The following is a 13777-nucleotide window of genomic DNA, read 5'->3' as shown; positions in this document are numbered from 1 at the left end:
TATTGTAATTGGTCTTCCTGCCTCAGGTTTCTTCCTTACTCCAGTCTATACATCACACATCTGCCACAGTGATTTTCCTTAAGTCCCAGTATAATCATATTACTCCCTTAATGAATCCAATGATTCTCGCTCCTACCTCTAAGATCAAAAATAAACTCAAAGAAACTCATTTGTTTAGCCTTTAACGGCCTACTTCCGTTCCCAGCCTCATAGTCTGTGATCTGGACAAGTGGATTTTCTTTTTTGAACCTCTAATAATTGTGATTTTTAAAATCTGTTTGAGGTTGTAATATAATTATTAGGACTCCTCTATGTAGTCCTTTAGGCTGAGTGGTCTTAAGATTATAAACATAGAAGCAGAGACAGTTTTTCCTTTGTCCCTGGCTTATTCTGACCCTTTTCTGAGCACATCAAACATGTAAAGAATCACGGCTTTTGATTGAACAAGGCTCCTGGCCTACTCCAGTGGCTCCATGGCAATATCTACTTCTGGGATCCCCAAACATAGATTTGGATCACATTTCTGGCCTTGCATTTCTGGCCTCAGCTTAGGAAATTTCCTTATTCAAGTCTGGTATTGATAAACGACCATCCAGTTAGGAACACTCCATCTTATATCCAGCATCATCATTTACCTTTTTTTCTTTTCTTTCCAGTTTTTGCAAGGCAATGGGGTTAAGTGACTTGTCCAAGGTCACACCAGGTAATTATTAAGTGTCTGAGGCTGGATTTGAACTCAGGTCTTCCTGACTCCAGGGCCAGTGCTCTATCCACTGTACCACCTGCCTGCCCCCATTTACCTTTTTTTCAACCAAACTCATTTTAAAAGCTTTTGCCACTGTACAGATTCCCTTCCCTGGCCTTGTGTGACTGAATCTCTGTCTTGGTTGTGTGTGTGTGTGTGTGTGTGTGTGTGTGTGTGTGTGTGTGCGCGCGCGCGCACGCGTGTGTGTGTGTGTGTGTGTGTCTGTCTGTATGTCTGCCATGCTCGGAGTGCTCTCCCTTTCCTCTGACCAAAAGCTTTCTCCTGTGGGAAGTTTTCTAGATTCAAAATCTGCCCTTCCTACACACCTATTTTGTCTTATTTTGTTCTTATTTTTATCATTCATTCTGTGTATAACTTTATGCACTTGTTCCTTCCATTATAAATTAGAATCTAAGTTTCTTAGAGGAAAGGACTTTTATTTTTGTCTTTGTATAGCTATGGCTTAGAATAATGTGTAGTCTATTGCATTAAGTATTTAATATAGTATGTTTAATTGATTTTAGTGGAAGCTCCTTGAGGGCAGGAACTGTTTTATTTTTGTCTTTATTTCCTCATTACTTAGCATAGTTCCTGGCCCCATAGTCCTTAATAAATGCTTGTTCCTTGATTTACAGCATTGTCTTCTTAAATCTCCCACTCTACATAGGAGTCCCCCCTTCCCCACATATTGAACACTCCCTGAGTAACAAGTGAGGAAATCATCCAGTTGAATTACCAATTATTAAATCCCCCTCAACTCTCCCCTCCTCCAAGTATAAATAATATTCTGTGCTGATTGTCCATTGTATCTATGTCATGGATGCTAAAAATGTTTCATTATCTATGTATCAGTTTTCCAGGACTTGCACGAGTTTTATAGTTCAACTTATTTTTAATTAACTTTTAACTTACATTGCTAATTTACATTGATTCTGCTTATTTCACTCTTCATTGGTTCATATAAGTCTTCCAGTTTTCATGAATAATTTATTCAGGAAGAGAGTTAAGGATGTTATATGTGCCATAAACACCCTATTCAATGCCATTGATTCTAGGAAAGGAAAATAAATATTAGCAAAGATCTAGACTCTGACATCATTTCATACCCAAGTTTCGCTGACATAAAGCAGTCATGCCATTGGGTTGTCTTTATTTTCCTTGGATGTCTGTACCAAGCAAGAATTAAACTGGGAGACCTATTACCAAGGCCATACAAGATGTCCAATGCATATTGAACCTCCTAAAACCTCAGAAACCAGTTCATGAGAGTAACAGTCACTAAAAAGGAGTTGGTTTATTTCTCTCTGCAATAGAAAAATAAAATGGAAAAAGAATGCATAGATGATACCCATTACTTGTATATGCCAATCTATAAAGTAAGTCCATCATATAATAAATGAGAGAGATGGATAGTGAACTTGGCCAGGTATTGAGAAGGAGAAAGGTTAGGCTAAATTTCATTGGAGAAACTGAATAGCATGTTTTATGAACTATGAGTATTTCTTGCCAAAAAATAACCATCTTTTAAACACAAGTTGAGGAGGTTATTTGGCTCTGAATTAAGGATACCATAGTCTTACAGGAATCACAATTACAGGTGGCCTAAAGAGAAATGGGAAAATGAATGGTAGATACAAATAGACAAAAATTGGCATTTTACCAAGGAAAGCTTGTGGATCAAAGATGCCATGAAGGACATGTCTGGTTAGAAATGAGTATGTATCAGTCTTGTAGACAGAATGAGAAAGGCTAGGTGTGATAGAGGTTAGCCTTAGCTATTGTATTGGTACCCACAGAATATTAAGAAAACCAGAAAAAGGCCTCTAGTGTATTGGATAGAAACTCCAGAAGATTTGGGAAGAGTCAAGGATCAGAATCGAACATGACCACAGAACAAGGATTGTAGCCTGCACCAATAGAAAAAATGTCCCAAATGAGAAAGTCTTGGGCCATTGAAGTTTTGAAATGTTATATTTTTAATCTCATCTTTTCCTCATCTGTATTATAAATTATTCAAGTGGACTTGTAAATGAATATTATTGTCCTAAAATGATAGAACTGTGATGGTGAAACATGATGCTATTATGTGTAGAACTTAACTATTTTGAAACTATGTGCTAATTTTTTATTTTTGTATTTCAAGTACCATTTGGTATTTTTTCCTTTTCACATTCAATTTTATTACCCATCAGCCATTCATTAACAATATATAACTAAACCAATAGTGCCTAAGAATTCTTAGAAAAATATTTGGCTATCAGTTGATCTTATTTGAAGATCATGTTGTTTATGTTCCTTTTATCGTATCAGTTATTTTTACATATAATGAAATTCTGTACACTTTAGGACAACATTTTATTATAAATATTTCAGTTGTCAAACTCCCTTTTTAGACATAACAGCAATTATAAGGGAATCATATGCTTTTGTATCTAGGTCGTCATTATGGAGCAGTAACCTGTGAAGGATGCAAGGGATTTTTTAAAAGAAGTATCCGAAAAAATTTAGTATATTCATGTCGAGGATCAAAGGATTGTATTATCAACAAACACCACCGAAATCGTTGTCAATACTGCAGGTTACAGAGATGCATTGCATTTGGAATGAAACAAGACTGTATGTATAAGCATGAATTATTAAAAAAAAAAAGAAAGAATGGGAAAAAAGTAACTGTGGATAATCTTATAAAAAGCTAAAGTATACATTACTTACATTAACATATGAAAAGACTTCAAGCTTCCGTGGTTCAGGTTTATCTTAAAGGTTTAAACATTTGTTAAATGTATGGAAATAACTAGAAATGTATTCTGTAATAGCACAGAAAATATATTCTCTAACACAATGTCTTGTACATAGTAGGTCTTTGAAAAATAGTTACTGAATTGAATTTGTTGACTTTGCAAACATGTCTGGCACTGAAAACCTATCTGAGTGATTTTTAGATAGATTTTCCATCCTGAATACTGATTAAAAAATGGATGGTAATCATTAATTTTTAAAAAATAGTCTTTAGTAATATTATACTTGTCCCTAAGCATGTATTATTTTTGACCAATTCTTATGACATAAGTGGAAATCTTTTTATGAAGAGGGGTAAAATTGATCAAACATTTACTTGTCAGAAATCTCCTGCTGTCCAAAGCAGGAGTTCGGGGAATCCTAGAAACTCAGATTAGGAAGGGATAAATATTATCTTGGGCAGCCCACAGCTCAATCAGTAACTTCCTCTACCCTATCCCTGTTTGGTGATCATCTATCTTCTGCTTGGATACTTCTGGTGATGAGGGAATACATGGGAACCCTTTCCACTCAGATCCTCCTGAATCTCAGAGAATTTATACACACCCATAAGTCATGGAATGCTGGTGTTGGAAAGACCTCAACAGCTGACTAGCATGTCTTTATTGGAGAGCCCCTGAGGTTTAGACAGGGAGTACCTGACCTGAGATCATGGGAATCTTCTTAGGCCTGGCTGAACCCCCCTCCCCATACCACCCAGGGGTTCTTTAACACCTGAAGATGGCTTTCCTGCCATGTTCTCCTTTCCCCAAACCTCTGTCCAAATCATACTTTCTTATAACTACTTCCTTCTATCATAACCTTTAGGATACCCCTCTGTCCCTTCCATTTTCCTTGGCTACTCCAAGCTTCTGACTTTTGCTGATGTGGTTTCTTCATAAAAAGAGCACTGTTCTTGAAATCTCTTTTAAATGAAAAGGTCCCCAAGGTCAGGAACCAAGTCATCTTTGTCTCCCTTAGCTCCTGTGAACTGTACACAGTGTCACTCAGTAAGCATTTATTCAAGTTCCTACTATAGATTAAGTGCTGGGGAAAGAAAGAGAAAACCAAACTATCCTTTCCCTCAAGGAGCTGACATTCTTATGGAGGAGACAATGCGCAGGTAGAAGGTAGCTACCCAACTAAACAGGGTAATTGTGGGGCCTAGAGGAGGCACTCCGAAAGACCCCATGAATAGCGGAACTGGAGCTCTGTTTTATAGGAAGCCAGGGATCCCTCCAGGCAGGTGGAAGAAGGTGAGCATTCCTTTAGTGACTATTCCTTTTCTCACTCCCCCACCCCCACCACTATCTCTTAATCCCAAAACCAATAGGAAGAGTTTCTTCACTCCTTACTCTCCTATTTTCTTTTCCTGTATTTTTCTGCATTATTCCACCTTCAAGGTCAATGCTATCATGCTAACCATCAAGTTTTCTTTTTGATTGATGTGATGTTTCACTAATAGGTCTCCTGTCATCTTCCTTAGCGACTTCATTATTCATCTTGTCACCTGGGCTTCATCACTCTTCAGTGCAACCACCTCTAGGTCCTGCTTTAACCATCTTCTGTCTTCTTAGCATATGAAACTTAGAAATGCTGGACCCAAAAGTGTTATGCTCTTACTGCCCCCTCCTGTCTTTTTACTTCTCTCTTTGTCTTCTGTCCTGATATTCATACTCTTCCCTATTATCCTGGCTTCTGACTCTTGGACACCCCTCCTTACTGGCCAGTCTATCTTCCCAAGTCTCACTTCAGGTGCCTTTATGCCCAATCTTGATCTCCCTGATTGCCAGCTAGCAGCTATTCTAGAATGTCATCCTTCCCCATCTATTGACATTTTCCTTCTTGTTAATGCTCAACCTTGGGTAATTCAGCCATTTCATTCTCCTGTTTCTGACAGTGAACATCACTGGAAAAATAGTCTCAGGACCATATTGATTTTCCCACTGTAAATTTATAGTTCATCACCTTAATTGGGCTCAGCAACCTTCTTAATCATCATTCTTTGATCCTTTTTTTAATACTATAGCAAATATCCAGACTTTTCATCAAACCCCAAGCATAGCTTTAGCCCCATATTTAAAGCAAATGATGCTTCATACTTCTTTAAGAAGATAGAGACCATTTTACTTGATTTGCCTAATTTCTTCTCTATTGCAACACTTCTTTCTTCTGACCTCCCTTTCCCTATTTCTTACCAAGGCTTTTATCTTGAATCTCTTCCTTGCCTTCTCTCTTGGCTCCTTTACTTGAACTACTATTACATCTTTCTTCTCCCTTTTACTGACAAATGTATTTAAAAAAATAATCCACACCCACTTCCTTTTTTATACCTTATCTTTCTTTATCTTGGAGATAATATTTCTTCATTGATCTCTCAGCTCTCAGACTGCTTCTTTTCAGCCTCCTTCTTTTCAGCCTCCTTATCTAATTTTCTTTTTTTCTTACCCCTCATGTTTTTAGACAAAATTGGTATGTTTGAGCAAATTTGTTGTAAGACAGCTTTTTGCATTGTTTAGGGGAGAACTTTGGAGCTAATTTCTTACATTTTAGGGGTTCTCTGTCAATTTCATTATACTAATCATTTTCCCCATTATGATACCTCTTCAGAAATTCTCACTTACAATATAACTTTAACTTTTTTCCCCCAGCTGTTCAGTGTGAAAGGAAACCCATAGAAGTATCACGAGAAAAATCTTCCAATTGTGCAGCTTCAACAGAAAAAATTTACATTAGAAAAGATCTTCGAAGTCCATTGGCTGCAACTCCCACTTTCGTAACAGATAATGAAACAGCCAGGTACAGTATAGTGTGGTGCGGAAGCCCCTTCATGTGAAATTGCTTTGGGTTCTCTTTCCTTCCAGAGGAAGATGCTGATGTACCTGCTTGTTCCACCAGGTCTGCTGGGCTGCTGGATTCTGGGATGTTTGTGAATATTCATCAGTCCGGACTCAAGTCGGAGGCAGCCATGCTGATGACCCCTGATAAGGTGAGTAGGCATTCCTGGAGAGTTAACGCCCATTCCATTTGTAGCTTGACTTCAGTTTTCCCAGGAAGTTTGAGCTGTGATCATCAGTTAATCATTCAACCAACAAGCATTATTTAAGGGCCTGTCCTCTGCCAGGAACTCTGTTAGGCCTTGGAGATACAATGAAAGTATGAAGAACTTTGATTCTAGTGAAGGGTGAGTAAATACAGGGGGATACAAAATCAATATGAAAAGAATAAAGACTTGGTCATTAACTAAAAACTAGCTTGGCAAGAATATGAACAGGGAAGGTATGTTGGAAAGACTTCATTTAAAAGATAGTATTTAAGCTGTGCCTTGAAGCAAGAGACTATGAGTTCCAGGCTAGGAGCCTGGAAATGAGCACCCCGTGGGGAGGGAAGAGTAAAAGATTCAAGGGTTCATTAAGCTCTTATTCCAGGCCAAACTTTGAGGAACAGTTAGCCTGCACCTGCTTACTCCGAGTCTACATTTTAATGGGGGGAAACACCTGGAAGATTTCAGTTGCAGGTCAGATACAAAGGTTCTATGGTCCTTCAGGGTGGCAGCAAAGCCAGTGGTCTGGCCTCTTCTCTAGTGTGCTCTCCACTGATAAAATCCTCTCACCTTCTGATGTTGAACCATTGCTGATCAGAACTGTGTCTTTGGATCCATAGTAGCTTGCTAGGAGCTGTGCTTCCCCTGTGGGCAAGAAGCTTGACTCTTCCCAAGGCTTTTGGGTTCTGGGCTCTAGGTTGTCTCCCATCAGGGGCTGAGGGGTGCTGGCAGTTTAACTTGTCTGTGGTTTGCTGCCTCCTGGCTCCTCCTCGGGCGACCTTGTTGCTTTAGTGCGGCTGACTTGCCAGCCTTATGGGTAGCTCTTGGCACACACAAAAGCCTCATTTGGCTGAATCCTTGAATGTATGAAAAGATGTAATAAGATATACATTTGGAAAAATAGCTTAGGACCAGGTTTTGAAGAATGAAATAGAAGACTTCGTACTTGATCCCACAGAGCCACTGGAGTTATGTCTTTTAGCCTCATATCTCCACTCATCCAACCACTCCCTGATTCACTTCATCTTTACCTCTTGCTTTTAATTCTTCCTATTGTCTCCTAATTGGACTTGTTGCTTCCATTTTGTCACCTTCCAAATTCTTCCTCCAACTGGGATGTGATTTTTCTCAAAGCCCAGGGCTGGCCACACCATAGCCTTCCTTGAGAAATTTCAATGGTTTCCTTTTGCATCTAAGATAAAATCTATACTCCTCCTCAACTTATCCATAAATGCTTTTCATAGTCTGGCTCCAACCTACTTTTCCATTTTTTTTTTACATTACTTTCCTTCCTAGATTCCATTTCCATATTCTTTTACAGGCTATCCAGAATACAAAGAGCATCCTAAATTCATCTCTGCATCTGAGAAGCTTTATTTTTGTTTAGATCTAAATTCAGGTGTTACCTTTTAAGGAAAGTCTTTCCTCATGTAGTGGACTCTCCTTCCTCAAATGATCTCTCTGTAAGTTGGTGATAGAAATGTTTGACACTCCACAGAAGTTTTCACTTTCATTTAGAAAGAGAAAACATTTATTATGAATGCTATTAAGATTTCTTAATGCTCTTTTCACATTCCTACAGTTATGTGAATGCTGTCATGCTTTATGCTTACCAATATTTCAAGTAGAAAGATTCTTGGAATGTGAAATAACTACTTATATTGCTTATCACAAAACACCAGGCAATACTGACAGCTGAATAAGGAAAGAAAATGAGATTTGGATGTGATTGTATTGCAAGGTGATTGCAGTTTAGAAGAGTGATTGCCAGATTCATTCTCTAAGACTTTGAGGAAAATAGAAAGAAAATAGAATGAATCAAATTGTTTAAGCCAGGCATAACCTTTAAAGGCATGGAAATGGGGGGGGGGGGGTCAGTAAATTGATGTGATGACTAGAAAATGAACTTTATTTGGAAGTCTAAGATTTTAAGGATCTGACCGTTGAAAGTTGATATTTGGAGATATCAATTAGGCAAACAGAGTCTTGTTCAAAATGGCATTAGGGAATCTTCATCCATTTACTTATATTAGTTGCAAAAACACAACCAAATGCTACCTTCCTTTAGGGATCCTTGACATCAAGAACTTGAAAATTCAACAGAAAGAAATGTATACAGAACTCTGTGTTCAATAGAAACAACATGAGCACTCCCTTTTCCTCTTGATAAAGCAGAAAAGCCTTGACTACTTTGACTACTGAGGCTGAGCTATGATTTTAAAAACAAAGGCAGCTAGGTGGCGCAGTGGATAAAGCACTGGCCCTGGAGTCAGGAGTACCTGGGTTCAAATCTGGCTCAGACACTTACTAATTACCTAGCTGTGTGGCCTTGGCAAGCCACTTAGCCCCATTTGCCTTACAAAAACCTAAAAAAAAAAGTTTCTAAAAAACAAAGTCAGTAATCTTTTGACCAGAGATCGAAAAATAATTTTTCTCCTGGTCCCCTTCATCAACACATGCACATGCACATGTGCGCACATGAGCACATACATACACATACACACACACACACACACTCAGCAGTTAATCATCATTTTCATTCTATAGGTAAGTATTTTTTTCACCCTATGAGGACTTTGCACATAAACTACATATTGGGCATTTCATTCCAACCTTCGGGATTGATTGATATTTCACCTGGAGAATAGAATATTTGCACAGGGGACAGACATGATGGCCATCTTCAGATAAGATCATAACCTCATTAAGTTTAGAGTTGGAAGGGACTTCAAAGATTATTTAGTCATCTCCTTATTTTCTAGACCAGAAAATGAAAATCCAAAGTAGTTGAATATTTTTTCCCAAGGTCAAAGAAGAAGTGAGTTTCACAGAACCAGCATTTAAATTCATGTCATCCCATCTCCCTATTCATTGTACCAGAAACTGGCACTCGGAAGTGAGGTTAAGCCTATTCATTCTTCTTGGTTCCCAAATGCAGAATGAGGAACAGTAGAAAATCCTACTTTTGTTTGATATAAGGAAAAACTTTTCTATCTAAAAGTTGGATTTCCCAAGAAGGGAGTAGAGTTGTCTCTGCTTAAAAGTCTTCAAAATAAGTCCAACTGACTACTTCTCAGCTATGTTGTAGAGAGGATTCTTGTTCAGGTAGGGATTTGAACTTGAATTTGAAACCCTATCATAGATATTTCATAGTGAAAGGTTTTTGAGGAAGTCACTTGATCTCATCTGTAAAATGGCACTATGATGTGCCTTCTAACTACCTTTCAGATTATCGGTAAGGAAGCACTTTATAAAATGTCATTTATGTTATTAACTCTTAAGATTCTGTGATAATTTCTATTTTTTTCTTCGCTCCATTGAAATGAAATATGTGAAAGCATTTCTAAAACTTTGGGGATATTATTTTTAATTTAGAATCGACATTTATTGTTTCAGATTCCCACTGTCTCCCTGTATTTCAAAAGCTTAACTTGTACATTTCAGAGTATGAAGTTCATGAATACCAGGAATAGGAGGTTACTAATCCATATTATTTCCTTTTGATTTTTTTTAAAGGCTGAATCATGTCAGGGAGATTTAAGTACATTGGCCAGTGTGGTAACATCATTAGCAAATCTTGGCAAAACAAAGGACATTTCACAGAGTAGTTCTGAGCTCTCAATGGTTGAAAGCTTAAGTAATGGAGATGCATCATTATCAGACATTCAGCATGAGGTGCAGACCAGCAGCGATGTGACAAGGTAAGGATTTTGATGGACCATTAACAGAGAAGCATCACTGTTTGATGATGTATTTTCAGCAAGTTCCATATTAATAAATTTCATTTCAAAAAATTGATTCACGGAAACAATATTTGTCTATTTGGATAGATTTGTGAAGATTATATATATATATATATATATATATATATATTCATAGCATATGAAGCACATTGAGAAAATTTCCTGTAGTACAGTATTGCCAAATATAACACATGGCCTGTCTCACTAGAAAATGAAGAGTAACTTGTGGGGAAAAATTGGAACTACCTTAAGAGTTGTTTCATTTTTCCCAGGATGATAATTAGATTGCATTCTTTTGGAATATTTGATAAACCACATCATTTGTCCATATGTGTACTTAGACAGGAAAGTAATTCTAGAATTATAGATTTTGACCTGGAAGGGACCTCAAGAGACCATCAAGTCCAACCCCCTCATTTTACATAGATTCAGAGTGGCTAAGGACTAGCCCAAGGTCATGTGGGTATCAGTGACAGACACAGGAATTAAACCTAGGTCTCAGCTCCTAAATCCAGTTTTCTTTTCTGTCATGCCTGGAAACATTGAGATATAACTTGAGAATGTGGAGTTTTCCATGAAATTTTCATTATTCATTTTTTGGGGAGGGGGACTAACTTAAAAAAATAGTATTTTTTCCAGTTTACCAATAACACTTGTACAAAAATCTTTCAAATTTCTTTTCTATCTCTTTTTTGAAAATTAATTCTTAACAAAGTACTATTAAAATCAGGTTTTTATGTAAAAGTTCTATGTCAGTTCATGAGGGTTAAGAGAGCTAGTTGGGGTTTTTAATGTCTTTCTCTGAATCATTCAAAATATTGAGAAAGCAATGCCTTAAGGTACTCAATACAAATATGATTGTATCAATTTCCCATTCCTAGGCATCTCTGGAAGGTCCCATCCTCTAACTAGTCAGTTGAGTGTCATGAGTAGAGGAATTTAGTCTGAAGAAAAGATGATTTAGAGGAACATAATCGCTTTTCTCAAGTGTAATAATTTAACTTTTTGAAGAGCAGTTGTGTGGAGTAGTGATGGGTGTCTGGGGATAAAAATGTGATCATTGAATTGATCCAGGAAGGCAAATTTGAACTCGGTGAAAAGGAGAATGAACTTTCTTAAAAATTAGAGCCATTCAGAAATGTCAGAATCCATGCCAGTTTTAGTTATTATTATTATTATTATTACATCATCATCATCATCATCATTAATTCAACAATCTATAAAGCATTTTCTGTGTGTTATCCTGTTGGATATGTGCTTCCCAGTCAGGTATGAAGTTCTCTGTGACAGAAAATGTTTAAGCAGAGGTTAGGTGTTTTAGAGGAGATTCAAAATCAGGGAAGGAGTTGGACTAAATGCTTGTCCAGGCTCTTAAGGTTCTAGGTTTTTTTAAGTCATAATTTATGGATGAAGCATCTCAGATGACTATAAATTTATGTTTATATGTTACTGTGTATACAACACTTTCAAAATACACAGCATTGAATAAGATAATTTAGAAAGATTCAGAGCTTCAGTGATTTTGTTATTTCCCCCCATGATGAAAGGTATCCTCATGAGGATAGTTATTATATCTTGAATCAAATCTAACTGCATCAGACTTGAATTCTTATGAGATCCTTTGTGTACTTGCCATATGTTCAAAATAGATGGTATTCAGTTTTTCTAACTTTAAGTTAAGATGATTTCTTTCCCCCCTTCCTAATAAAATTGCCCTAACTTATTAAATATCTTTCTAAGAGTTTCTCAGTGGAAAATAAATGTAGTGACTCCAGGTTTGGAAGAGAAATCTTTTCCAGAGTATCCTTTCCTTTGCATATGTTAAAGGGGCCTTTCAGTATTTGATATATATATATATATATATATATATAATTCACCAAAAATGTGTCCTTATGTATGAATCTATGCTTTTTTGGATGGTTGGCAGTTTGGCTCTGAGGTGCTAGTTTTGAAATGATGCCTTACTAAAATTTGAGCTTCTGCATTTTATGTGTATTTCTTTCTGTTCTGGAGTTTGGCATTGCTCACTACTTGAGATCTCTCATTGTAGGGCCTTTGACACCCTTGCAAAAGCACTTAACCCAGGCGAGAGTGCAGCCTGTCAGAATTCAGTAGAGAGCATGGAGGCCAGCGTCCACCTGATGGCTGGAGAGGCGAGCATGAATGTCGTCGAAATAGAGGGACCACTGCTCAGCGATGCACATGTAGCCTTCAGGGTATTTGTCCCTTTTTTCTAAATTTACAATGTGTTCTGACTTATTCAGCCTCGTTTTAACACTTGCCCAACTTCAAAGCTATTGGAGTTTGTTCTCTGGTTTTTGAAGTTAGTCAAAACTTTCCTAGTAACAATAATGTAATATTTATAAAACTTGGAGGGGTGTCCCAAATAGCACATCCTGGTTATGAGTAAGTTTGTCTGCCATGCACTTAGTGGCATTCATGTGCATGTGACCTTATGTGAGAGTTAAGTTTCATACATTTGGACATGGAATGTTAACTGCTTTGGTTGTGTTGGCATTCATGTTCATATAAACTGAGAACTGCTTTTGTTCAATGACTAGCTACTTCCTCTTTCGGAAAAGATACCTCCAAACCCAAGACATTTGGCTGTATAGTAACTGTACAAAGAAAATAATCTTCTATATTATTCCAAGCAAAGTGTAAATTCCCCTTGATTAAATTTCTCAATAAATGTCATTCAGATTATTTCTGAGTACTGTTATAGAGAAATAGAAATATAAGCATCATTACTGGGAATTCTTAATTCTTGAGATCTTTCAGAATGCTGGAACTTATTTTTGGTAGGAGCAAAAAAGGTTACCTTTGTAGCAACTTGCTATCAATAGCTTTAAAAAATAACTGAAGAAGAAACATAGAAATAGAAAATATTTTAAAATATGGTTTTTTAAGGTGAGCAACTTTCTTAATTAATGTTTGACCTGAAGCTTTAAGTTCCTTTTAAAATCACTCAGCCCTAGTCCTTGCTGTCCAACTATCACACTCTGCCGGTCTTCTGTGTCCTGCTTAGATTAACCCTGACTCTACTCTTTACAGGTGCCGTTGGAAGGAAGCAGTCATTCTTCACTTAATTTATTTTCCTTTCACATTTAAGTGATTTTTTAGAGAGTAGTCCTTAGAGTTTTTAATAAAATAAAAGAAAGCATTGCCCTCAACTCAGCAGATCTGCAGATGGCTAAGTGTGAGATTACTCTCCCCAGGGGTTTGGTGCTGTCATGATCAGGAGATGCTATTGCTTGCATGTAGGTGTCTCCATTAAATAGCAGTCCAGAGCAATTCTAATCCTGAATTTCTTAGATAAATCAGCTGCCAATCCAAGAGACATTATAGGGTTCGGACTGCTTTTAGAAAACAATTTCCTTATAAAAGAATAGTTCACAACCTTCTCCTTTATATAGTCAGGGTTCCCTCTCCCCCTTTCCTTGAACTACCATTTAGAAAAATGTTTAC

General features: G+C 37.2%; 1 protein-coding gene across 4 annotated transcripts in view; it reads left to right on the top strand.

Moving 5' to 3' along the window:
* NR2C1 (nuclear receptor subfamily 2 group C member 1) overlaps nt 1-13777 on the top strand; it is an 89423-nt gene that overhangs the window by 50063 nt on the left and 25583 nt on the right. For 3 of the 4 annotated variants that reach the window (XM_074226604.1, XM_074226601.1, XM_074226602.1), the window contains 5 exons: nt 3182-3361; nt 6175-6322; nt 6422-6512; nt 10083-10267; nt 12360-12525. In XM_074226604.1, coding sequence (XP_074082705.1) covers nt 3182-3361; nt 6175-6322; nt 6422-6512; nt 10083-10267; nt 12360-12525 — 770 coding nt within the window. The remainder of the gene's footprint in view (nt 1-3181; nt 3362-6174; nt 6323-6421; nt 6513-10082; nt 10268-12359; nt 12526-13777) is intronic. The other variant, XM_074226603.1, reaches the window with a different exon arrangement.

Source organism: Macrotis lagotis, chromosome 2, assembly GCF_037893015.1.
Source record: "Macrotis lagotis isolate mMagLag1 chromosome 2, bilby.v1.9.chrom.fasta, whole genome shotgun sequence".
In the NCBI taxonomy this organism is placed as follows: Eukaryota; Metazoa; Chordata; class Mammalia; order Peramelemorphia; family Peramelidae; genus Macrotis; species Macrotis lagotis.
Note: the sequence above shows the minus strand (reverse complement) of the source record. Positions and strands in the feature narration are given on the sequence as shown.